The 27,369-nt window shown below is 41.7% G+C and overlaps 1 protein-coding gene across 2 annotated transcripts in view; it reads right to left on the bottom strand.

Moving 5' to 3' along the window:
* DPP6 (dipeptidyl peptidase like 6) overlaps positions 1-27,369 on the bottom strand; it is a 562,376-nt gene that overhangs the window by 483,157 nt on the left and 51,850 nt on the right. Inside the window, exon 1 of one of the 2 annotated variants that reach the window (XM_030965378.1) lies at positions 15,830-16,083. The exons of the other annotated variant lie outside the window; for it this stretch is intronic. Within the exon in view, the coding sequence (XP_030821238.1) occupies positions 15,830-15,880 (51 nt within the window). The 5' untranslated portion in view covers positions 15,881-16,083. Of the gene's footprint in view, positions 1-15,829; positions 16,084-27,369 lie in introns of those variants that run through there. 2 annotated transcript variants of the gene reach the window in all.

The raw sequence follows: 27,369 nt of genomic DNA, 5'->3' as shown, positions 1-27,369 counted from the left end.
GTCAGTGCATGACAGCAGCTCTGGTAGATCTATCCAAGCAGGTCTGGGATGATATTAGATTAGTCATAGGAACATGGTTCTCAGAGCAGCTGCCTGACCCAGATTCACTGCCAGTGATTACTTGAAAACAGGATAAAGAGTGCCTTTATGTACTGTGGTTTCACCTTGAGCATCATTTCCCTCTCTGCGCTCATCTTAAAAGACACAACTCTGTATGATATACACGGAGAACCAAGATCTACATGGGTGGTACCAGCACCAAAATGATTACCCCAGATGGGATTTGGATCCATCCAGGCATGTTAGAAAGTTTTGTCCATTTGGAGATCTTAGAATGCTGTGCTTGAAATCAACCCATGGTGCACACCAAAGACTTTAGGGATGCCTGCACTACTCACTCAGCAGCGCACTCTTGATAATGAGTGACTTTGAAAGCAAGTTTTTAAAGGAATATTCATGGCTGCAAAGGAGCTATCACATTCTTATTGTAAAAGCTGTAATGACTCTCTGGGGCCTCAACACAAAGAAAGCTACACACACCCATTACAGATCTCAAACAGCAGCTCTTTTCTGATGAAGACAGAGAAACCAGGCACCTCTCAAAAACTTTCCATCCTGTAGGGAGTTCTAGTCTAAATTCTCCTCACTTTATCCCTACCAACAACTTGAAAGGAGTCAAATCAGGCTAGAAACACCATGTTGAATATTAAAGTGGTTGTGAATGCAGATTGTGGTCTTGCATAAGCAAAGGATGAATTAGAAACAGACTAATAGCCTATGTTTAAAAATGTTTTTTTCAGTCAGCTCAATTTACAATATATTTTTAATGGTATTGGCAGGCTGTAGATGGATGGGAAAATTATGTGTTAAAAAGCAAAACCGAGGTGAGAAGAGGAAATTAAATCTCCATTTAGCAGAAAAATTATTTCAATATTTGTTTTCCTTCCAAATCAAGATGAAAACAAGGACTGTTGAAACTTCCCAATAAACAAAACCAGTTCCCATCAATCAAACCCTCATTTTATTAAAACTGAAATAATTAATTTTCCACATATTATTTATATAACATAAAAGCAAACAGCCATCAAGGATTACATTTCAAAGGGTTTTTTTCAGATATCAGAGTTCAACAGAGTACTCTAATTCATCTTTTTCTAAGCACTGCATTATCAAAACCATAATGTTCCTAAATGAGGTTAATGGCAAAAATACACAAAGAAATATTTGATTTGGAAATTTTATACTAGACTCCACTATCTGCCAGAATTTTCTTATCAACTGAAATATTATCAATTTTTTAATTACTAATACAGAGGATGTTGTCTAATTCAGTAAAAAAAGTTAGCTTCTGTGCACTACCTGTGACAAATTCTGCTTTGGTTCATACTAAAACCCTGCCAGCCCCAAGCATGGACATGAATAGAAGACATTACCCTCAGTTTTCTTTGTAATTTGGTATAAACCTGTTCTACAAGTGTACCCTGACCAGTATTGTATGGATTTACAGATTCCTATCATCCCTTATATTCAATACATCAATGATTTTTGTATCATTTAATGTAATTCTAATTATAGATAACCACTTCTATTTAGCACAATAAGACACAGTTTATGTACTAAACAAATACAGATGGATATTATGGGAGTTTAAATTCCATAATCAAAACTTAGAAAGAAATGGAATGGAAGGAATTATCAACCTTACTCAACAAATGGAAAGGAAGGTAAAGCCCAGTGAGAAGCTCCAGGCAGGATGTGGTTCCCACAGAAGGGGGTGGTAGAGCTGCCCTGCGGGGACACAGCTCTCCTGTGCATGGCAGCAGCACGAGATATGTCCAAGGTCACACAGAAAACCACTATCATATTCCCTCTAAATTCAAATTTGCTGTGTTCCAATCCAAGTGTATTCATTGCAGGATACTGCTTCTCCTCCTTCTCCTCAGAAACCATGAGGAGTCCCTGAGCCTGCATGAAGGAGATAAGCTGAGGATACCACAGTGGCCCCTGTTCAGCACAGAGCATTGCACCTGTTGGCATTTAAACACAGGGTTTCCTTTAAATTTCATTTTTTATGACTAGTTCAAATGCAATGCCCACTGGTTAAATATCTCACCGTCTCAACCCTATGCAAAGGCCCTACAGTTCTACAAATCACGGTTGTCTTGCACATCCTGGAGCCTCCAGCAGTCAGGAAACCTTTAAAGCCATTTGATTCCATGCAGCTTTGGCAGATAAACAAAGTGGAAACAGTGAAATGTTACCACACTCTGCAGTCACAATGGACATCAAGGTCAACATACACTATGAGAAGAAAACTACACAGACTATGGGGCTCAAGTGACACATTCACATAAAAGATTTACTGTTCAGATGAACATGCTGAATTTTGATCAGATGCTTTACATTTCATTACCACAGGTTAGTCCTTACTCTCATTTACAGTCAAATCTCTAGGTTTACTTTTCTCCCCATGGCAGGACACATTTGCATTAACAACTTCTTAAGTTGCTCCATATCAAAGCAATGTGGCACAGGTTTTTCAGTCAGATTGCAAGACTTACACTTCCACTCCAGCACAGCACACACAGAACTCCATCAATATTCCTTTACTTCTCACCCCAGTCTGTCTTTGCTGTAGTTAATTGTTAATGCCTTTCTTCTCTTCGTGAACTTGTTTCTCTATGGAATCACCAATACCATTTTTGCCTCTCTTCACATCTTCAGCATACATTCCTACTGCTTGCAAACAGTGTGTAGCAAACAATACCATTCTTTAGGACTTTCCCTGATAACAATTCTCTCTGCCTCACACTCCCCTGTCCTCTCACAGATGTGTGCACTCCGTTTCACCGATGCTGCAGATTCTCAAATGGACTTTCTTGCTGATGGTGTTCTGTCTCACCTCATATCATAAAGTGTCTCCCTGCTTCTCCTCTTCACCCTTGATGGTTTTACTCTCATGATTTACAGCATTTACAACTAGTCTTTCCAAAATAAATGCCCTATTTACCCACAGAAATGATATGGCTTGGTTGGCCTCCCTTTAGAAAGACTCTGTCTAAGAATGGAAAAGTAGTAAAACTGAAATGGGAGTCAATTAATAAAGAATTAAAGCATAGAAGTATAATTAATGTTACTCCATACAGATTTCTGCAAAATAGATCCTGTCAAAAAAAGCCAATTTCATTTCTTGATGAAATTACAGATTTGATTGATAAAGGTAATGATGCAGGCATGACAGACTCAGACATTTGGAAACGCACTTGGCTTCATTATTTGAACATATTCCATCACTGGATTTTCACAGCCCCAACTGTCTGCTCTCCTGTTTTCCAGTCACATCTTTCAGTGGCACGAGTGCCATCACATGGCTGGGGAGATCAGGAGATGTGACCTTCCCCCATTCCCATATATTGTATGTCACCTACCACAAAGCACAGGTCCTTGTTAGCATTCAGCAAATGACTGACATCTCTTTCTGAGCATGTGTGAAATTAGTGTAACAAGCTCCAGTGCAATACCATGTGGAAGAAAATGGTATTTATTAGCAAAATTTGAACATGGTGGTTTTATCCACTCACTCATTCTCTGTCTCTCTCAGAGTTCATCCATCATACTGTCAAGTGCACTGAGATGTGTGCTCAGGTAGTCTGGCACGTGTCATGGCAGACAAGGGTTATCAACTATTAAGTTCTCATCACAACAGTCATGACTGGTAATGACAAGTTAGTTTTTTGGCAAATCTTTTATAATTTTTATGAGTCAGCAGTTGAGAACAGCTGATCCTTTGCTTCCAAATCTTGCCTACTTAGGCATTCCTAAGTCTTAGTGAGGTTGCAGGTCAGTAACTGATTTTGTTTATATGGAGTTTTTCTGAAAAATAAACATTTGTTTGGCAGGCGTAACATTTGGTTGCATAACAGGGAAAGAATTGTCATCACATACACAATGTGCTAGTACCTTGTGGCCTTTTAGTGTCCTTGGAAAGTGAGGTCTTGTGCTGGAGAGATGTCTGTACTGTGACTTTTTTGGGCTTGACAGTACAGCACATTGCTCAGCTTTATTGCTGGGAACAATGTTCTCAATTATCAGCATCTGTCATTCTTCTCACACTTATTTCACTGTTTTTTTCCAGTGTTTACAGAGACATATTTGCATCTGTATTTAATTCAATGTTAGCATTTCTGCTACAAGTCTCCACAAGTTTAGTTACATGAGAGGAAAACCAGCTTACTATGAGAATCTCCAAAAGGAGAAAGCACAAGATACAGAATCCAGCAGAGTGGATGTGCCATTTTGACACATTTACAAGGCACAAGAGGAATAAATGAATTCACTTTTCAAATAGCAAATGTGTTTACTGGGCTTAGCTTGTGTGATCCTATGGACTCTCCTAGCCCCAAGCAGAATTTCTCCAGCATACACCAATAAAAAAGATGTTGTGCTACAGTTACTTTAGACAGCTTGGAACTAGACTTCGTATCCTCCAACCCTATGAGTTGCAAGTTCTTGATGTGCTTCAGCTGCAACATTCCTTGGCATAGGGGGTCTACCCACAAGGGGAGACTGCACGTGTCCTGACTACAACTCGCTCTTTATTTCACTCCAGGAGCCAGGATTTGAGCATCTGTTTCTCACGTGGCAATTCCACCTCCAAGCTGCCTTCCAAGCAATGCTGCTATCTCCCTGCAAAAGGCACAGTTCACAAAGACAGCCCATACCAGAGCCTTCCCTGCAGACATGATGTACGCTTAGGACACATCTCATCTCCTTCCTACTCTGATCTAGCCTTGTCTTGGGTTGCAACCCCTGCAAGAAACAAACACACATTCACACATCACAGAACAAAATAACCTTTCAGGACTGAATCCTGTTCTTCAAGCTGAAAAAACCCCATGGAATTTATTTCAATTCCAGTAACAACAAAGCCATTTGGGAACAAGGGAGGTTTCTGCCAAGTTATGTGCAATGTGGATGCATCAGTCACTTCCAGAGAGTGACTGAGTGTTCACAAGGTGGTTCAAGGCAATTCCTGATTCAGCTGGGGCTCTGTTCCTCCCACAGTACCCAAAAATGAGTGAGCAGGCAATGAATGTTAGCAGCCATCAATAACTATCAGTTTATTATGGATTCAAAGATTGAAAGCTTCCCCTTACACAAATGCAAAATGCCCAAAGCCTCCCAGTCTTTCCATTATTCTGCCTTTCTGCAGTCACGTCTATTCATAATGTGTTCTCTTCACCACAGCAGGAAGCAGAGAGCGCAGGAGTGCACTACAGCCATTTGTCACCATTCTGCAGATTAGTCCACTCTGTCTCTATGTTTTTGGTGATGGCACTGTTAAATATGTAATGTTTCACTAGCATATAACTCTTAAAAAACTTAAGGGGTTGGGCTAAAGCCAACCAATTAATCTGAATGCGAAAATTAAATACTAGGGAACTCTCTAGAAACCAGAAATTCAAACACGATAGAATAGTATAAATGATGAGAACAGGGGAAACTTTAGAGGAAACCAAGGCAGCCTCTCTCTGAAAATACTGAAAAGCTAAATTTTGTGCCACTGAATTGAGGTAAAATGATCATACTCCTCTATGACAGTGTTCACAGGGTTTTCAGGATGAGGGAAGAGATATAGATCTGACTCCATATTTCAGAAGGCTTGATTTATTATTTTATGATATATATATTACATTATAACTATAGTAAAAAGAATAGAAGGAAAAGTTTCATCTCAGAAGGCTAGCTAAGCTAAGAATAGAATAGGAAGGAATTATAACAAAAGCCAGCTGTCTCGGACTCTGTCCGAGATAGGTCGGCCTTGATTGGCCATTAATTATAAACATCCAAGATGGGCCAATCAAAAATCCACCTGATGCATTCCACAGCAGCAGATAACCATTGTTTACATTTTGTTCCTGGAGTCTCTCAGCTTCTCAGGAAGAAAAAATCCTAAGAAAGGATTTTCATAAAAAGATGTCTGCAACACTCATCCACATCTATTTAATATCTCCCTGAAAGCGGGCGCTCTTTCTCCTCATTTCAATCCATCAGAAGACCAGCATAGATAATGTGATGTTCACTGCTACAGTTTTACATTTTGGCAAGTTGCTTCTAGGCATTCTGTGGGGTCAGAATGCCCCCACATTTGGTAAATAATAACTCCCTTTTTCCTACAATAACCCCTTATTTTTCCATAGATGGATTTCTCTGCCTCCATCTCATCTTACTTGCTTTATTGAATAGATGAATAGATCACCTTTGGCTTCACATAATTTTGCCTTTTCTTGAGAGACTCTTGAGCATCAAGCTCTCTTTTTTTCCCCTGTACTGAATTAGAACTCTTTTGATTCCATTTTTTTTTATTGTAGACACCAGCACAACGGATTCTAATATCACAAAGAAACCTGTGAGGACTTTATATTTTATGAAAAATGTCTGCAATTTATACATACAGCCAGCTTCAAATCTTAAACACTCCATATCACATCCAGGTGAGGCTTAAGGACAAACACATGCATAATTCATGAAAGCATAACCATTATTGGTAGCTCTGTAGAATAAATAGTCCTTGGTAGACACTGTGTATTTGAAGGATGCACCATATTCATGCTAGCAATATAGAGCCAAATTTGTATTTATGGTGTACTTGCAATCCATTCAATTCTGTTTCCATTTGAGCACACTGGTGAAATAGAGTGCAATATTCTGTTTCAGTTACCAGCACAAGATGCACAACTCAAAGCAGAGCTCCCAATAGCCAGAGAGCACAGAAGAGCTGATGACTGCACAGAGTCCACCAGGGATCTTGTTATGCCAATCTAATTAACCTGGAAAATGCTCAGCTAGCACCACGCTCTGGGCTAGCACACAGATGGAAAATGGGCTGTTCAACTATTGTGTGTGCAAGGCAGGCTTCTCATAACTCCCAAGTCAGCAGAAACATTTAAGCATATGCTTACCATTAATGTTAAACAGGTGCTTAAGTGCGTTCTGAACAGGGAACATAACAAGGAGCATGCCTCTGGAGGACGCGAGTTTTGCTTTAATTGCTGTTGCATGTGATTTATTTGCTACTCTTAGATATTACCAACGGTCTCCTTCCCCTACCAAGACTGCAATTCTGTTAAAAATTGAGTAGAAAAATAGTGAGAATACTCTCTTATAAAAAAAACGCAAAAAACCGCAAAAAACAAATCAAGGCGTATCTATAAAACCCAAGATACTAGAACAGAGAGGAGTAAACTTTAATTTTAAACTTTCTAGAACCCTTTTATAGATTTTGATTCCTAATGGCCAAATCCAACCAAAATGAACCATCCTTAATGATGCTTTTGATGCATTTAAAATGTAGATGTACATGGAATACAACGCACAGAGAATAACTCAAAATCAACATAGAATATAACATGAACTTCTCTTCCCTGAGAAAAACTTTAAATAGTGAGATCAGGAAAGGCTCAGTCATACTGATATGAACTACAATTAATTTCTGATACACACAGCATTTTATACATCCTTCATGTAGACCACAGATCCAGTTTTTAACAGAGTCAATAACTCAGAGCTCATGAATAGTCATACTCCTGCATTACAATCACTTGCTTTACAGACTAGATCTTCCTAAGTGGTACTTTCAGCCCCCTCACAGCCAGATGAGAAGGAATTATTACAAGCATATTTTTTATATCCTTATAATTAGGCACTAGAAAAAAAGCAATACAACCTTATTTCTAGGTTACTTTGGTTATATCATAGGCTGGAGGAAACTACTCAGTATTTACAGAAAATATGCCAAGCTATATTTTCAATTTTTCTCCACGTTTTTAATAAAGTCAGTCCCAAATGATAAACAAATTAAAATGTTTCATTTTCAGCATGTTTTCTAGTTTAACATCATCACTAAAACAAACATAAGCAGAAGTGCAGGCATGCAGCATGCTCAGGGGAGCAGCTGATGGAGCAGCTCATGGAGCCTTCCATGGTGGACAACTTACAAAATGAGATGAAGTAAAATATACAGAGTGCCTGTCTTAACCATCTCACTCTGCTTGCTTTCTTCTGCTTGCTTTCTTACCATGCAGTTCACCCATTTTATTTTTTTATTGTTAACTGTTATTACCTTTTAAAAATTACTGAAAATCCCTGGTGACACAGGACATGGCTGTGTTATGTGTTGAGACTCAGCTCTGAAAGCACCTGAGCCTCAGAGAAAAGTCTTTCTCATTTCAGCAGGAGCAGTAAACCCATTAAGTTTGGCAAAAGTTTTGCTTGAGTAAGTGCTGAATAATGACTACAGAATGAGGCTATGCAATATGTGACTGGAATTCATGCCAAGTCTGTCTACACATGCCTGAGTTGACAAAATCTCCTGGCCAGTATTCCCTGTGATTTGAGAGGGATTTTCCCCAGCATTGACCAGTCTGTTTGCCATCCAGTGCTTGACCTGGGCTTGCAATGTTCACCACTGCAGCTCATCCCACTGTCTTATTTTTTTTTCCTCATACTTGCTTTGACTGGACATTTGTGTGCATCTCAGTATAACCCCTTAAATCATCATTCCATAGTAATTGGGGATGAGATGGTGGGAATATTTCATAGAAACAGAAACACACTATGAAAAAGGCCTTCTCACAAGCAAAATCCTGAAACAGTTGCTAGAGATGCAGAGATTTTGCAGCTCTTCTACTGTGCCTTGCAAGTTGGCAACTTGAGAACCACCTATTTACAACTGAGGGTTGGACTCAAATCCAGATCCACAGATAATAATTATCCCTCTGATCAAGATATGACAGGCAATTCCACTGCTTCTGCTCCCACTCTTCACCTCTGTAGTGATGAAGAGGATATTGCTGGGCATACTGAAGCCACGGGGAAAATGTTGTGCTCAGAAACCACCAGCAAGGCACACATTTCTTCCCAGAGCACAGCATAAGCATTACAACACAGGTGTTCCAGGAATTCCCAAGACCTCACCTATATCTCCACAGATGCACAAAGCCAGTTTTTGCAAAAACAGAGTTTAGGCATAATCTTGATCACCTGCTCCAAGGGCAAGAGGACACTACAAAAGCAAACTTTGCATGCTACAATGCAAGCTCTGTTTGTACAGTCTCCTTAAGAGGATAGAAAATCTATGCAATCTACAGGTGAATGCATGCTACAGCTGGATCCCAGTTCTCTGTGTATTGTGAGCATTCAGGCTCTAATCGTTTAGATTTATTTTTAAAATTGCATTTTCAACTGCAGCCTTTTCGAAAGGACTGAGTACTAGGGGAACTTGCTAAATGCAATGCTCCATTGGGAAGGAATGCCAACCTTACTAAGTGACAGCATTATGCATTAGTGGATTACATGAGATTTAGAGTACATAAAACAATTTAATAAATGGGCTTTGCTTGTTAATCTCACGTGAGTCACTGTGTAGTACAATACTGTACAGACAGCACACATGCAAACACAGACCTAGAAGAATAAATCCTCATATTGCACTTGTGATGGCATTAAACCATTTGGATTATATAATTTTAAAGCCAAAGGTGTATTATAATGTTCTAGGACAGCTCAGTTTATACAAGCTACAGACCAAGAGATTTCTGCTAGAGGATGGTATCCTTCTGAGATGGAGCTCCTCTCCTGCTGCAGCTGGGCTGTGCTGCTGGGAGACTGGATCTGCTTCTGCACAAGCTTGCAGAAGAGCAAAGCTCCAAATGAGCAAAGCTCATCCATCTTCACGTGCTACTGCAGATGTGGTTGACAAACCCTGGGCAGACGTGCAGAGTAGTTTTTGCCTGATGCAACAGAGGAGGCTGGAAAGGGTTCTTAGTTTCACTGAGCATGCTCTGGATTATCTATGACTATGTTTAAGCAACAGACAGACTCATCACTTAGATATCTGCAGGGTAGATGTTTATGGTTCAGCTTGTACCCCATAATTCCTTGAGTCAATGGAGAGAACTTGGCATTTCAGAGTGCAGGTACTCTGGCCCATTTCACAATCTACATGAAGATGGGATGAATCATGGCCCAGACTCCACTGACTAATTTGTAGAGAGAGCTCAAGCTGACTAACTTAGATATAAATGTCTATACTGTAGAAGCCAGTGTTTAGTCAGAGGAAGCCTATGCCCATTTTGTTCTAATGAAGAATTACCACACTCCCATGGAGACCGTTCCAGCAGTTCATCACCTTCACTGTAAAAACCAGGCACTTTATCTTCTGGTTTGGAATGCTCTTAACTCCAACTTCCAGCTTTGAATCTTGTTTTGTCTTTGTCAGCTGCATTAAACACCCTGTTGGCACTAAGGGTTGTGTACAAACCAGAGGTGTTCTTGGGGCATGATGCTCCACTGCCTTCCCCTTTATATAATCAGTGATGCCAATACTGAGTGCAAAGCTCTGCCAAGCAATGAGACCTCTGAGATATGCAAGAGTGACACTTGAAACGTGCTGTGTAGTATCTGCTGGCAGTTGAAAGACTCATCCCACAGTGCGGAAAGAGAAGCTCTCCTCATCAAATAAAGCCTCAGGCCATCAACATCTACAAAACTTACATTTTAGGTATTTATCTTAACAAGCAAATCCAGACTTCATTAATGAATAAATGTAACCTCTCAAATACGAATGCTGCCTTCCCAGCTGCACAGACAGCTCCGTGCCTCTGTTGCTGCTCAGGGCTCTACAGCCACCTACTCAGCTGTCATTCACTAAAATCATAACAGACCCTCCAACTTCTCCTCCTTTACTATTTGGGAAAACAGTGAAAAGATTCAGAAAGAGAGGGAGGAGATAGACTATCCTGTGAAAAGTCAGACAACTCAGAGGAGGAAGGGAGAAATTAACACAAAGTGCACTTTTTTCCTTGCATAAGAGAAACCAGAGAAGCTGCTGAGGAACACTGAAGAAAAAGATGCAGGGGTGAGGAGCACCATCAGATTCAAGATTTTGAACCCTTCTAACAGTGAAAATTAGAGTTAGACCACATGCCCTCCTTCAATCTCACAGTGCTAAATAAAGAGCCAGCAAAGGGTAATGCTTCCCACAGCTCCCAAAGTTATTCTGAGACAGCCTGGCACCTTGTATTTCTCATAGGTCCTGCAACTTTAGTAGATCCCTAACAATTCCAGGCTTTGAACTTCTCTATCCCCTAAATAAGGATATATCTAAAAGGACACTACATTATATGGACAATATTAGGATCCTACAAATCTTGTGGAGCTCTCTGCTGTCCCACCTTTAATATAAAAAGACTCCTGATTTCCACCAACTAGCAGCCTGATATTAGAACAGTTTCAGCATATCTTACAGCTTCCCCACAATGCAGCAATTCCAGCACCTCCCATGCTTTGTACACCTGCTGCACATAACAAAAGGAAACCCTTGTTTCCCTTTGTGCCTGACCCAGAAATTATACCAGAATGTCACAGTCCTCAAAACATAACTTGCCTTTCACTAAGCAGCTGCAGTCCCAAAGATTTTTTTTTTTTTTGCTGCAATTCTTGCTGTAGTATCAGCAATTGAATTCCTGCCTGGCTTTAAACTTCAGCTGAACTCATGATAGCTCACCTGGGAACTGCTACCACAGCTCCCTTGCCTTCAGCTCCGGAGCTCCCTGTGTTTCAGCTGAGGTAGCAGACGACTAAGGAATAGTACACAAAACCTGAATTGCATCTGGCTTCTCAGTCAAGCTGAATATAAGACATAGGGAAAGGCTAAAATAGCAGGGAACTGCACTGGATCACAAACTCCACCACTTCAGCGTGAGAGTTTCACAAAAAATTAATCTTTACATGGCTTCTTTAGCCCTTGTTAGGAAAACTGCATTTTTGGCTGAGAAGAATTTCACCCTCTTTCAGGGCCATGTGATTGAACACTGCAAGAAACACACCTGTAGGTAAATTGTGGCAAATAAGGGAAATCACAGTGGAACACCAAAGTCTTATTTATTTTAGTAAGAATTTATTGCTCCTGAGAGGCACCAGAGTCGTGTTTCTCAAGGAAGAGCAGGAGCACTCCTGGGATGACAGAGTAGCTTAGTCTTCATGCCAATTGTACCCTTGTGGTCTCTGATGCCTCAGAGGAGCTAGCAGACTTCTGAGGAGATAACATCTGCCACCGGGCTTATTTTATTTAGGTTTTTTATATGTACATTAAAACTGCAGCTATCAGAGCTGGAATTTAAATGGTCAAACTGAAAATCTAAATCTCCAGACTCTCCTTCAACTCCTCTCATTGAACCCAAACTGTCTCTTTTGCCCTATTCATAGATTTTTCCATCAGAGTAAAGCAGAAACATGACCCATCCACCATGGCTCCTCGTGGCAGTTTCCAAACAATTGAGCAACTGCAGGTTAGACTGAAATTCAGAACATGAGTTTCACAGCCATATCCTCATAACACACATAGATAAAGCAGGGTGCTCACTGCTTCCACTGACCACTGAGTGTGCCAAAGTAACAGCCTGCTCACACACAGCGCATTAATTTGCCTTCATGACCCCTCTGTACCCCTCCAAACCCATTTTTCTCACTCACCTAATTGTCTACAAGCAAAGGTGGTAGCTCCTTTTTACCCTTGTTGCAACTGTACCTCTAACAAATTGGGATTTTCATGGGTGCATGTAAGAGAAGAATCTGGCACTACAGAAGAGGCCCTCTTCCAAACAGCTCTTTTGGATACATTTCTTTGCAAATCAATCAAATAAAACCAAACAAACAGCCTGTGTACATGATAGATCAGACCCTGGGGAAGCACAGGGAAGTGTAGAATAAAACATGCAGTTGGCATTATTGTGCTTGACCTGACAACTGGACGTGTAAGGAAGAAGTCTGGAATATTTTAATGAAATAATTTATATAGCCATACCTAAAGTTAGGATAAAATGCAAGTGCATTAAATTTACTTCCAAAAGTGATAAACATTTATCTCCATACCATATTGTTGCACATTAACTTCAAATACACTGTGGAAAACTCAAGGGTATGTCAGTTCTTACTAGGAGAAACCACTGTGTATTAATCACTCCCTACAGCTTTTATGTAGAATTAAGAGAAATTCCATTGTAAGAGCCTGAGCTATTTCTGTAAGTTGCATTCCCCTGGCTCAAATGATGAATGGGAAACACAGCAGCAAAATAAAAATAGGCACCTTTCCAGGTAAATGCTGTTGTTTAAAAAAAAAAACACAAAAAAACCCAAAAAACCAAACAAAGCCCTGGTAAAATACTGCCACAGGGATAAAAACATATATCTCAGTGTCACAAGAATGGCTTCATTTTTTGCTGGTCTAATTAGGTAATAAAGAAATCACAGGTGTAGTGACTCCATGAGCTATTACCACACTTAAAAAGGGTCCACTGCATGGCCAGGGACCAGTGTGTCAGTATTATCACCTGCTGTCACATCATTTTAGGAATGAAATAGCTCAATTTAACAAAGATTTTTAAAGAGAAGAGAAATCAATACATAGTTAGAAGCTTGTCAGGATTCTAAGCAACAGCAAAAGTGCCAGAAAACAAACAAACAAACAAAAAAAAGTCATGGTGGGCTTTGAATTTTCAATGACTTTGAATTCTGCTGAGGCACTTACTGCAGGGCACACTGTAATGCACCTTCTGGGATTCCACACACCCTAACCCTGTATCCTCAATCACTGCCAGATATGTGAGGGAGGACATCCACAGCATAGGATTTGACATGTGTAGTTCAGGACTATCATTTTAATTGTAAAAAAAGTGATATAAAAGAAAAAATACTATTTTTTAAACAAACAGCTTAAGGAAAATAAGAACATACTAGGCTTAACTTGTTGGAACTTCCATCCAAGGCATACCTCAGTTTTCAGAATGAGGTCTGCTAAAGACTATCTTGCAGAAATATAAAATCTATTCAAGTATCTTAGACCTCAAATATTCGCCTAAACTTCATTCTTGCTTAAATAAACTACAGATCCAGCTGCAACCACAGAGTAACACAGAAACCAGGTGTGTGTTTGGTTGGTAGCCCATAAAAACAGACATTATCTGAATAAACCACCTGTCTCCTCCCCCCAAATCAAATGTAGCAGTTTGCCTGTCTTTAAATTTGATGCCCAGCATCTCAAAAATGAGGTCTCCAAAGAAAAACCTTGCATTCAAGTCCAGGGAGGCTGCCCCAAGTGACAGATGTAACTGTGATTTAGCACCCTGAGGGGCCAGATCCTGATCCTGTCTGAGTCAGAGGCAAAAACTGTTGTCTGTGGCTGAAGGCTGGAGTTGTGGGCAGCCCCTGCTACCCAGCCCTGAGTGCAGATCCATCTCCCAGCCTTTGCTCATCCTGCAGAGCTGTGGATGTGTGGATCCATTTTGCCACGCTCTGAAGCACCAGGCAGAAATCCCAGCAGAAGCACCAGCCCTGTGCTGAGTGGCAGTGGGGGAATCCCTGCCTGCTCCTCATTCCCTGACTTCAGAGACCAGCAAGGAAAATGGGCAAGATGTTTTTATTAATTCTGTGATTTTACACGTTGTGTGTATGTGAATTAGGCTCACCCTGTACTTGACTCAAACAATGTCATCTCAGCTTGTTGATTATTTTTTCTTACTCATAGAGAACATTCTAACCAAAGGCTGTAATGACCACTAGGATGAGTAGCTTAAGCAGATAATAATCTAAATTTTTCCACCTTGAAAAAGTTCCAGAGCTAGATATTTCCCAGGCTGTTAAAAAGCACAATAAAAGGAACACACTGCAATCACACAGGCTGTGCAATTCTCTTGGAAAAAAAATAATGTTTGTAGAAGTTCTTGGTCAGTTCCCTTACTTGAATTCACAGGTCACATAGCATTGCACCTTCCTCTTAAACACTACTGCTGGAAAAAGCAATATTATTGGAGTTGGAAAAAGGAGGCACTTCCTTAAAAAGCCAGCAAAGCATTTTACTACAGAACTTGATTAAAGGATGGTGAATACTTTGGCTGCTTCTTGAACACATCAACAGAAGGCATGAGAGAAACAGATACCACCTTTGTATTAAATATTAGCATTTCCCCTCACAGGGGAGGCAAAACACAGACAGGAGTGCTCTGCCTGAGCAGACAGGGGACAGGAGACCAACAGGTACCCTTCACGAGCTTCAGGTTATATGAAATGAGTTGGTTTGAAGGCGAAGCCCCCTGAAGCCTCTCCCAGCCTGCGGTGCTCCCCCGCCCCACCGCAGCGAGCTCCTCCCGGCTGCGGAGCCGCCGCATGCGGGGCCCCGCGCACCCCCGGCCCCGCCGCCCCCAGCGGGTCAAGCCAGCAGGCAAAACACACCAATATATTTCCATCAGCACAAGATGGCAACCAGCACTTCTTCCGGCAGAGCAGCTGGATGCTTTTATTTTTTCCTTAAGGGAGGAGGGGGATTATTGAAAAGGCTCCTGAGTAGGTTTTTTTTTTTTTTTCCTTTTTTTTTTTTTTTTAATGGCATGAAGACAAATGTTTCTAGTAGTAATACCGGGGGGAAAGGCGAGGCAGCCCGCACAGCCCCCCGCTCACGCACACACACCGTGGTCATCAACTTGGCGAAGTTGGCCGTGCCGGGGCGCGGAGCCCCAGCGAGCCCCGCTGCGCCCCACTCCCCCTGCAAAGGGGGACACCCCAGCAGCCCCAAATCCCCCGCGACCCCTTCAGCGGGGGGACAGACACCACGCGGGGCAGGGACAGCAAGCAAAGCCCCCTCTCGTGCGTCCCCGGGCAGCCCAGCCCCAGCAGCGGGGGCTCCGCACCGACCGCGGCTCCGGCAGCGCCGAGCCGAGCGGGGAGCCCCGACACTCACTCGCAGTCACCGGCGGCGCCAGCAGCAGCCACTTACCAGCATATTTCCTTGCATTTTAGCCGTTTGAAACATTGCCTTTTCCTTCATTGTTGCCGTGTGTGTGCGTGCGTGCGTGTGCTGTTCCCCCAGAGTTACTTAATCCAGCGGCTGGATCACTTTGGTGAAGAACTGGCGTGCACTTGCGATGGCTCTTTTTGGTGTGGAGTGGAGGGGACTACGAGCAGCGGAGGGGGGAGGGTGCCTGCTTGCTATCTTTTCCTTCCCCACCCTTTTCAATATATATTTTTCCTTTTGACCGAAAGGCGAGGGGAAAAAAAAATAAAAAGGCAATAAAAATAAAGCACCCCTGTCAGAGGAGAGGCGAGGCAGGGAGCAACGGGGGCACCCAGCTCTGTCACCACCCGGATCCAGGCTTTGCCCTGCGGGAGCCGGCGGGGCGGGGTGGGCAGGAGGGAGCCGCACACACGCCCCCCGCCCCGGCCATGCCCGGCCGCCGCCCCGGGCCCGGGCGGTCCCGCCGAGCCGAGCCCACCCCGCAGAGCAGTTGCAGAAAAAGGGAGGGTTTGGAGGCAATAAATAAAAAAGAGGGGAGCTGGAGTAGGCGGAGGGGCGGTCGCCCCCTCCGCTGGCCGTGCCCGGCTCGCCGCTCTCCCGGGGGGGTTACACACGCTTTTTACAACAGGAACCGGGGAGGGTGTGGGGAGAGGAGCCGCCTCTCCGGCGTTAACTGTTCACCGGCTGAGCCGCCGCGGCCCCGGCCAGGCCACGGCTGGTGCAGGGAGGGTGGGGAATAGCACGGCGCTGCCGCGGGGAGCGGGGGATGCTCGGCGCGTTTCCATGGCTGCGCCCCGGCCCGCCCGCATCCCGGCCCCGCAGCCCCCCGGACCCTCGGCTGCCACCCCGCAGGACACAGCGCGGGGCGCTCTCGGGGCATGGGGAGCTGCCAGGCACTTGTCCCCAGCGCCAGGGTTTGGGATCCGAGGCGAACCCTCCGCACGCCGCAGGAGCGGGCAGGGGGATGCCGGAGCTCGGTTCTCGCACGGGAAATGCAAAGCCAAGGGCATTGCCCGCGCCGGGCTGCAGATGGACCCGGCCGTGGCCTCTGTGCCTTTCCGGCGGTGCCCACACTTGTGAGAGGTTTCCCTTGGCTGTCACTGCAGTCCCGCTGCCCCACAGGTGGCTGGAGCAGCCGCTGGAAGACTGTGATCCTGCTGTGATCCTGCTGTGATCCTGCTGTGATCCTGCTGCCCTTGTGAGAACGTGGTCCCTGCTCGCCTTGGTGCAGCTTTCCAGGGACAGAGCCTTGCCACACATCCCAGAGGTTCACACCTCAGCTTGCACACAGAAAAATAATGCTTGTGGAGTGTGGTGTCTCTTGTCTCTCCCTGAAGCACCAGAAGCAATTACATTTCAGGAGAATTAGGTGCCCATTGATTTCACAGGAACAGGGATGATTTGTGTGTTGCTCACTCATAAGGAGAGAAGAAACTGAGAATTGATTTGCTTAATATCTGAGAAGGGAAACCAAGAAGAAAAAGCAGGAACTCTTCTTATCATCCAAGGTTTAACCAGGCCAATGGCTAAACCAAAAGTTCTTTCTTTTCTTTCTTTCTTTCTTTCTTTCTTTCTTTCTTTCTTTCTTTCTTTCTTTCTTTCTTTCTTTCTTTCTTTCTTTCTTTCTTTCTTTCTTTCTTTCTTTCTTTCTTTCTTTCTTTCTTTCTTTCTTTCTTTCTTTCTTTCTTTCTTTCTTTCTTTCTTTCTTTCTTTCTTTCTTTCTTTCTTTCTTTCTTTCTTTTCTCTTTCTTTTTTCTTTCTTTCTTTTCTTTCTTTCTTTCTTTCTTTCTTTCTTTCTTTCTTTCTTTCTTTCTTTCTTTCTCTCTTTCTCTCTTTCTCTCTTTCTCTCTTTCTCTCTTTCTCTCTTTCTCTCTTTCTCTCTTTCTCTCTCTCTTTCTCTCTTTCTTTCTCTCTTTCTTTTCTTTTTCTTTTCTCTCTTTCTTTCTCTCTTTCTTTCTTTCTTTCTCTCTTTCTTTTTCTTTCTTTCTCTCTTTCTCTCTTTCTCTTTCTCTTTTTTTTCCAGTGCGGGAACTGCAGACATGTCCATGCATCCTTATTTTATGCCCATCGGTAGCACTTTGAATTCTGCTCCTTCACAGTTTGCAGCATCTTCTTAGGCAATGGGTGTTCACTAGAAATAGGACACAACCTGTGCAATCTCATAGTGTTGTTCACACTCTAGTTTTCTTCAAGCCACCCAGCTGTTGAAAGATATTTAAATACAAAATGTCACCCAAGACACTAAGCAGGTATCTCAGAAATGGTGGCAATGGGAGCATTGAGACTCCAGGACACTTGTGGCAAGTGCCAATGGCAGGTGATGCTGATACCTTTGAGTGTTACCTGTGAGAGCTTTTGCTTTACAAAAATGCCACCCCTCACTTGAAGATTTTGACTACTCTCTCCCTTGTCTTTGATTCTTCATTATGTTCCTCAAACTCTGGTCTTGATTTCTTTAATTTTGGTGTTTTATCAGGCAGATCCTCTTCCATCTCAGTTTCTACCCTTAGGTGTTTCAATTACAAAGAAATGCAAAATATATCTGTGCTTGACTGTTAATAGTCCCATTTGCCTTCATACACCAATAGAAACACTTACTATACATTGAACTCTGGCAGTAGTGGGGTTTTGCATATTTTTACCTCAGATTTGTCATAATGCAGTTGCAGTGTTTATCTCTTATTTTCATTTCATATTTAATTTATGCACTATTGGCATAAAAGTAGCAATTATCTTGATTAAAACAGCTTTGTTTAAAGTTGAGATTACTGGCAAAATGTTTAGTTTACCACTGACAATATCTAGGGCTTTTTCTTTTATTAAACATCAACCAGGGTCCATTTGGCTGGAATTTTTACATTACTGTGTTTCCACTTCTGCCATTGAAGGCTGACCCTATAATCCAGAGATTTCCAGAAGCAGGAAACAAAAATCTTTTTAGGTGTTGTGCAAAATAACACTGACGATGCTGTGGAAAAATGCCAAACACCTTACGAGAGAGAATTCTTCTTTACAGCTTTTAATTCTTATTTTCTGACTAATTTGACGCTTTGACAAAAGACATAGTGAAAACTCTGATACGTTTTATGACCAGAGTCCACCCTTGGAAGTTTCCAAAGCTAAGTGGGTAAAGCCCTGATCAGCCTGGTCTGATGTGAGAGGTCACCTTGTTCTGAGCAGGAGGTTGGGTTGGAGACTTCCTGAGGCCTCTTCCAGCCTCAAGGATCACAGCACCCCAGAGAGAGTAATCCTCCTTTTAGTTACAGATTAAAATATCTCTTTAACAAATGACTTGTCTGTTGCTTTCTATGATTCCAAAACTGCATCCCTCGTGTTCCCAGAGAGTTCTGGTAATACTGATCACGACCTTGGCTGGTAATTTTCACTCCTAAACCACTTTTGCTTGGCTGATGGAACAGCCAAGACTTGGTCTCACATCTAGAAGTGTGAGGCTAAGCTGTGCTGCAGATTTCTACCTCAGGCTGTGGCCAGATGATTCTGTTCAAACAGTCAATGACATTTTCCTTCAGATTTGGGACTTTTAAGGCAGCTACAAGTGATACCACCACATAACTCCCTCAAGTGCATTAATCTGACTGGACTCCTTATCATCCACCATTCAGACACCTTTTGAGCTTTTCTTCTTGATGGATATTCTCCATGTCACTTTAATGGAAATTCACTGGAGCTGCAACAAATACTCTAACTGAACAAGGAATCAAGTTTTTTATGATTAGGAAGTGACATGGTGAATGCAGAAAGATGATCTGCTATTTCTTCTGTATTTTTGTAGGGAACACATTTTTTTGCTTCCTTTGAATGATGTGGAAGGACAGACAATCACCCTGGGACCCAATAAAGTAGTATGATTTAAGTAGCTAAAAAGCCTCCGTATTTAAGACCAGAGATCTAGCCCAGGAAACCTCAATAAAACATGAAAAAAATTCCTTCAACATATCAGGCTTTTTCTCAGAGGGAAAATGTGAAAATTCATTACTTTTGCATTCCTCGGTTTAGTCTCAGTGCACCTCCTTTGCCAGTACATTTACTTTTGATATGAATGTAGGAAGGTTTGGCCCAGACTCAGCTGCATCTTAACAGCAAGGTCTGAAGTGAAACCCCTGTACAAAAAGGGGTTTTTTTTGCAATCTGTCCATTTGTATCTAAGGTGTATAACAGGAGGAAAACCCTGGGAAATCAGAACGTTTTCATTTTAAATATGATCTGGAGATCGCCTCTGTACCTCAGGTACTATGACAACACCAACATGGCATCTTCATCCACCAACATTTTTATAGGCCATTTTGAGAAAATGTGCTTTTCTTACAACTCTCACAGAATGAGATCTAGAAAAAAAAATAAAGCCTCATAGATATTCTATTCTTTGTAGGTTTCAGTACTCTGAGGCTGACTTTCTTTATCTGAGAAGGAACACAGGCTACAATGCTTACAACCTATTCACAATGCTTTATTTAAAGCCACATTGATAAGAGACTGGGAGAATTTATTTTATCAAATAAAACCCGTTCAATGCATTTGATGCTGGCTCTCCTGACTCTCCAAACAAGCCTAGGAACAGTCCTTCTGAATAGAAGGAAAGAATTAATTTCACAAAGTATTAGCTGGCTGCAGAGCACAGACATTCATTTTTTCAATATTTTGAAAGAAAAATCTTTTAAGGATGTAAGACCACAGACAAATGCAACAGCTGTTGTACTAAGAGGCAGTTTTAAGAGCATCAGGATTTCACTTCCTCTCCTTAATTTAAGGTTACTTTTTACTGTCTCCAATAAAAGTATTTGTGTTTTCAAACATGACAAATAGCTTTTTCTTCTCAGTCAGACCCTTTTGTGAGGATCCTGTCTTCTACCTGTCAGCTTGATGCCACAAGCCTATGCCCAGGCTTCTGTCCAAACCTAATTTCAAGACTGTTCTCTAAGATTGGGCTAAGCCATTTTACTCTTTTGCTCTGAGTCCTCCCCATCCTCTGCATCCCACCAGGTCTCCAGCACGTTGTTTTGTCATGTGATTCTCATCTAATTCCCTTCACTGGGCCCACAGTCTGAGCTGAGCAGGCGGGGAGGTTGATCTGCACTTGCTGTAAATCATCCATGAAAGCTGTTGACTTCCAGTAGAAATGCTCAGGAGGAACCTATCCCAAAGGCTTGAGATCAAACATCACTCAGAGTGGGAGGAGCTCAGGAAGTCTCCATCCCAACCTCCTGCTGAAGCAGAGTCAGCTCTGAGGTCAGACCAGGTTGCTCAGAGTTTTGCCATATCCTGAAACCCTGTGGGAGCTGGGACTGCACAGCCTCACCAGGCAACCTGTTCCAAAGGCTGACTGCTCTCATAAGGATAAAGATTTTTCCTTTATTCAGTCTGAACTCTTCTTGTTTCAACTTGTGCCTGTTACTTCTCATCCTCCTGACACACCTCGCTGTTAAGAGCTTGGTTCCACCTTCTCAAAACCTCCCTGAAAAATTGGAAAGATGCTGCCAGGTCTCCCCAAACCCATCTCTTCTCCAGGCTGAACCAGACTACCTCCCTCAGCCCCTCTGCAAGGATTAAATGTTCCAGTCCCTGACCATCCTGGGGGCTTTCTGCTGAATTTGCTCCAATTTATATCAGTCTTGCAGTAAGGCCTCAAAACAGAACCACAGATGTGGTCTAATGAGTGCCAAGAAAAGGAGACAACAGCTGAGGCAAAGATTATCTCTAGTACTTGCTTTGTTATTAAATTATAATATTCAAGAGGAAGAGAATTGGTGGAATCCCAAATGAAATGGCTGAGTGCTACACTGTGCAATCCTAAATAAGTCAGAAACATCTTTAGTAATAGTAAACATATTCCATAAGAGTATTTTGTAATGCAGCACTGAAAAAACCCTCAGAGAATTACAGCAAGGAATAAGATTTTCTTCCTAAGTGGATCAGTTTTGAGAATTTCATTGCTCAAGCCAAGCTACATGTCTCTTATGGAAAATCTTCACTCCTAATATCCTAAAACTTTGCCCAAGTGTTTACAGCTTCTAGTCTTGACTTCTAAGGAAGTCTTGGCTTGTCTTCCAGAGAAGAAACTGGATGGAAAGATAAAGTAAATACACAGTTAAATAAACTTAAAATTTACTTCTGAGGATCACTAATTCTTCAAGAGATTAGAATAATGACAGAGCAGCTGCTGTTGAAAAGTTAATATTTGCTAGCTCTTACTGCATGAGGGTGCTTAAGCCATCTTTGCTAACATAAATGGAAGAGTCTGAAAAAAAGGAGATTATATTATCTCAGACAGCATCCTCTGTTTCCTTAAGGAGAAGTGAATATGATAGAAACCTCTGAATTTTGGAATTATCTATATTTTGATTCTTTTTTTTAATTCTTAGATTTTGTTGGGTTACTACCAACCTGTTCTCCACCTCATTTTTCTGACAGCATGTTCATTCTCTTCTTATCCCTTCCAGTGTAATGTTGGACTTTAAAACTTCACATGTTCAGGGAGTTTGCAGAGGAACAGCTGAACACTGTTGTCTTTGAGAGAAGACTGATATGTTCCTGTTACACCAACAGGAGTGTATTTTCCCAAGGGTATAATTGGACAGTTTATTCCTCCTGTACCAATATCCCAGGGGAAACAGTGGGGAGCTCAACACATCAGGTGTCTCCTGACACTACTGAGACACTGAACTCACATATGTGCTTTGACATTTAGTTCTTAGAAAACTTAGTAATTTTTTAGATTCACCAGGGATTTGGCTTGAGACACATGACCTGCAACTCAGTCAACTCCCCACTAGCCCTGAGTGAATTATCCCCTGCAAACAGAGTGTGGGGTCAGTACAGAGATCCTCAGCTTGCTTTCATGTGGCCCATGATAAACCCAAGAGCTTACAGGCTCACATGGGGCAGTGCCTTTTATTTGGTGTGCTGATACCTCACCTGGCCCAGGCAGAACCTTCTGTGCTCTCCCAAAAGCAGATTGGATGGGGAGGTCTCAGGCTCATCCACAACAATAATGAATGTCTTGTATTTTCACTTGCTTAGGTAGAAGTATTTCATACATGAGTCCCTGTCCACACTGAGCACAAGGTTTCCACCTAAGACAAGCAGCAGAGAAACTCTGTAGTACAGCCCAAGCATGAAGTGATGTTGACAGCTGTAGGAGGGCAAAATCTGGAGGATTTCTCCTAGAAGTATAATTCTGCCTTAAGGCTTCTTGTTTTTTCACATTTCCAGCTTTTAAACTCCATTAATAAAAACTAAAAATACACAGAGTTCAAATAATTACTTCTCCATGAATGAAATTGAAGTTGCTAAGGGATTCAGAGTAGGAGGAAAAGCATTCAGAATATGATTTCTGCATCATGTCTGGGTGTATGAAATTTAAATGCATGGGGATGCTAGGAAAATCTGGGCAACATCATTAGAATTACTCACAGTAACAGGAAAATGCTAATAAGAAGCATTATGGGACCTGTTTTTCAAGCAAGTACCACTTCTGGTTAATCAGAGCTAAAGTTTTTTTATACTACCAAAACTACAAGTCCTGCAGTAGAATGATAAACTCCTCATTAATCTCTTCTAGCAAGGATCCTCATCCTTAGAGGTACTTTGGATTTCCATCTGGACTTCACCAATTCCAGTGCCCAGCAAATGGATCCCATTGTGTTAATTAAGAGTATCCTGTGCCACCAAGCTTCTCCCAGTACTACTGGAGACTCAGCAGAGCTTTAAAAACAAATCCATAAATCCACAAAAAAGCCTAACTAGAATAAAGTATGCTGAAAGCAACATATGTGCTAAGGTTTTCTCATTACCACTGAAATGAAAATACAGACAGACTTGTAGTAAACATTTGAAAGTTTGTTATGCAACAGATTTTATCCTCTGAAACAAGTTTAATTTCATTTCAATGCAGTTCTGACAGTCTACATTTTTTAATCACAATTATGTTGAGAATGCAAAAAAGCATCAAAATCTCCTTCACTCAAGCGTTCACTCCTGACAGTGATTCCAGCCAAGCTGGAAAGATACCAAAACCACAAGTCCCAGAACCAAGAAGGATCTCACATATTGCCAAGAAAATGCCAAGCACTCAGAGCCAAGGAGGCTCATCCCACTGAAATCAACACAAGTCCTGCCACTGAAGCCACAGCTGCAGCCAGGATATAGCCATAAATTTACCTTCAACACCACCATGAGTCAAGTTCTACTGGTATAAAACAGCACAGTTCCCACTTAAACCAAGCAGAAAACCTGGAGCCACAGAAGAACCTTGTGTTTAGCACCAGCCCCAGCGATGGCACGTTGCTCAGAAAGCATTCTGCCTTTGGTATATGTTATTTCACTATTCCCATGCATTAGTCCTGCAGATAACTTATTTTGTGAATATCAATGGACTTCTATTTAATTTGTGAAGCTGTATAGGATCTTTTAGGTAGATAATTTAATGCTTGCCAACTTCCATTAATTTTTAACTAGGCTTTCTAGCCTGGAAGACATACTGAAACATTCTCATTTCAGATCAGGTGGGTCTATCTTTTGATTAAATAGCCAATTTTTTTTTCTTTCATTGTGATATGGATGATTAAATTTCTCTGCTAATTATCTGTATCACCTCAGAACACCCTGTGCCTGACATAAAATATTTCAACAAAATAAGACTACATTTAATTGCATTACTCCTTTTCTTGATGATGAGAGGTTGATATAAGCCTGTCAATTCACTTTGAGTTCTCTACCTTGAGGGCAAAGATAACATTTCTTGCTCTTGGATTATGTTCCTACAACACCAGCAAATTATTTTTTTCTCTACTTTGTAGTGGAATTTCAGTGGAATTTTAGTACATTAGGTGACCAAATATTGCTGTATAGGCATTTTAACAGTTTACTCTTCTTAGGTCTAAGCTAATTGTAAGCTAATTTCTTCATTTTTTGAGGCCAGGTACCAAAGTTTCTTTCCTTTTGAAGAGCTTCATATCATGCTTACAAATAATCTTGTTGTTTATTGGTGTGAATCGATTGCTAGGATGGTGTTTTGGAGCTCTCCAAAGCCAAGGATTTAGTTAATCTGTTGTGACAATCACTCAATTTTAATTATTTAAATATATGAAAGTGTGAACTCTCTAGATTAGGGCCTTCACTTTATCACATTTATAAAATATTGGGGCAAACAGGGACCTGACATCTATCCAATAATATAAAATATTACCATAGAATTATTGTTTTTCCACTGTTAGTAAGATGGTAGAGACCAAGAGTTTATCTCTGAAAGTCTAAAATATTTAGGAAGAATAGTCAAGTATCTAATTATTTCTGTCATTTTTTAGCTCCAAATCAAGGTATATAGAATGCAAACAACAATTTACATCAACATTTTGCCCTCAGTTAAAGACAGTGCTTCCTAATGTGGAGGTAAAACTTTTCCTAATGGAATCAAAAGGAACTTTGGAAGTTATTATTTTTCTAGGTATTCGTCTAGGTATTAGTTCAGGTTGCCAGCCTTGGGGTAGAAGAACCAGAGTTTAAACCTGCTTTGGACTTTATTTTGGGGAAGTTCTCTTTTACCTGGAATCATAAATTAATGTATTCTCTCAATACCTTTCTAATGCACCCTATTGTGTCTAACTTAGATACAGTCATTTAAAGGTTAATGAGGAGGAAAGAGTTAAGTAAGGAAAATGGTGTTCATTGCAACAAATGCATGGAAAGCAACAAACAAAAAGCTCTAGAAGTCCTATCTCTAGAAGAAAAAATAAGGATTATGCCATCCTTCAATTATGAAGACACATAAATGGGGTTTCGGGAAATTCAGCTATTGAGGCTCATGATCGGGAGGTGAGAGGAACCTCTGGAGACTCTCAGTTGACTTAGGCAGATCAAGTGTCTCCAAGTAGATGAACAAAAATATTAGTTTTGTTCAATACAGGGATGCAGAGAGCAGATTACTGGGATACTGTTCCAGGTTGTAAGGCAAGATTCTATTACCATCTGTATGGCAGCTGTCTTTTGTCAAGTGGGCAGTTTTCCTTATCTCTCTCTTTGAGTGATCGCAATCACTCCTCCCTCCTGGTGGACATCTGCTGATAACAGGCTATTGAATGTCACTGCATGACTGATAAGAACTACAGCATCCCATTGGGAGATGCTCCACCCAGGGGGAGGAGCCAAGCATTCCTACCTGGATATAATCTGGAGATTCTGGAACACCAGCACAGCTTCCCCACTGGATTTCCCAGAGGAACTGCAGCTGCCTCTTCCACTGGAAGACTACACTCTGAGGAAGACTATACTCTTTTCTACAGGATCCCTGCTCCAACAGAACCACACCTGACACTGCAGGAGGGCTGCAGCCACAATTCCAATGGGACTGCTACCAATGCCCTGACCCACAGGGTGTCAGGTTGTGTTCTGACTCTGTCAGTGTTGTTTTAGTTTACTGCATTGTTTATTTTATCCTTTTATTTTTCTTCCCTATTAAAGAACTGTTATTTCCTGTTCCCATAATTTTTTTTTTGCCTTAGAGCCCCTTAATTTAAAATTCATGGCAATTCTGAGGGGTGGGGATGGTTTGCATTCTCCATTTCAGGGGAGGCTCCTGCCTTCCTTAGCAGACACCTGTCTTTCGAAACCAAGAGAGATACTCTGCAGAAAGGTATGAGAAAAAAAAAATGGTTCAAAACTTTGGGGTCCCTCTCTCTCTGTCAGTGAAGTGACTGTCCAGGCAACTTACCTGGCTACTGAGTGACCATCCTGCATGGAAGGGAAGCAAAAACTTGACCCATCCCTTTGAACAAAAACTCTTTGTGCCTGGAGTCTGGGGAGAAGATGGCATCTGCTCATGCTGATCACTGGGTTGCCATTGCAGCTCCTCTGATTGCAGCCACATTTCCAGGGGAGAACAATTTCAGTCTTTTGGGTGCCACCACCTCCAGCAGGCATATTCCCCAGCTGATCCCAAACCCAAGGATTTTCAAGATGTCTTTCTCAGAGCAGCAGTGATTGAGGGATCCTGGCCAAGGCTGCTGGCAGGAGGAGACTTTGAGCTGCAGGCTCGGCGGACAGGAGAGGGCCATGGCCATGATGAAATGCAGGATGCTTGTCTGGAATTCAGTGTGGAGCCTCTCTGTGATTTCTGTGGGCTTTCATTATCTACTTTGTTTTCTATTTCAGTCTCAGTTGTTCTCTTTCTTTTTTTTTTTCTGAGAGAGAAGTTGAGTTCAGTGCTTGGTTTGGCAAGAGGTTACGTACGTATCATCTTTTGCATAACAAAATATAATTAGAAAATGTAAATATAACTTAACTCCATTACTGCACTGAACAATAAAATGACCACAACACAGGTTACTGTGGTGCTCTGATAATTCATCATCCAAATTACACACCACATCTCCATTAGACTGCCCTTTTCCACAAAATTCATCTTGCCTTGTTGAGGCTGAAAAACAAAACCAATTTATTAAACACCAATACAAATGAAACAATGAAGTTCAGTGTTTGGAATACAACATGAGGAAACATTTTGAGGA

The sequence above is a fragment of the Camarhynchus parvulus genome, chromosome 2 (genome assembly GCF_901933205.1).
Source record: "Camarhynchus parvulus chromosome 2, STF_HiC, whole genome shotgun sequence".
Lineage (NCBI taxonomy): Eukaryota > Metazoa > Chordata > Aves > Passeriformes > Thraupidae > Camarhynchus > Camarhynchus parvulus.
This window is presented reverse-complemented; position numbering and strand designations above follow the sequence as displayed.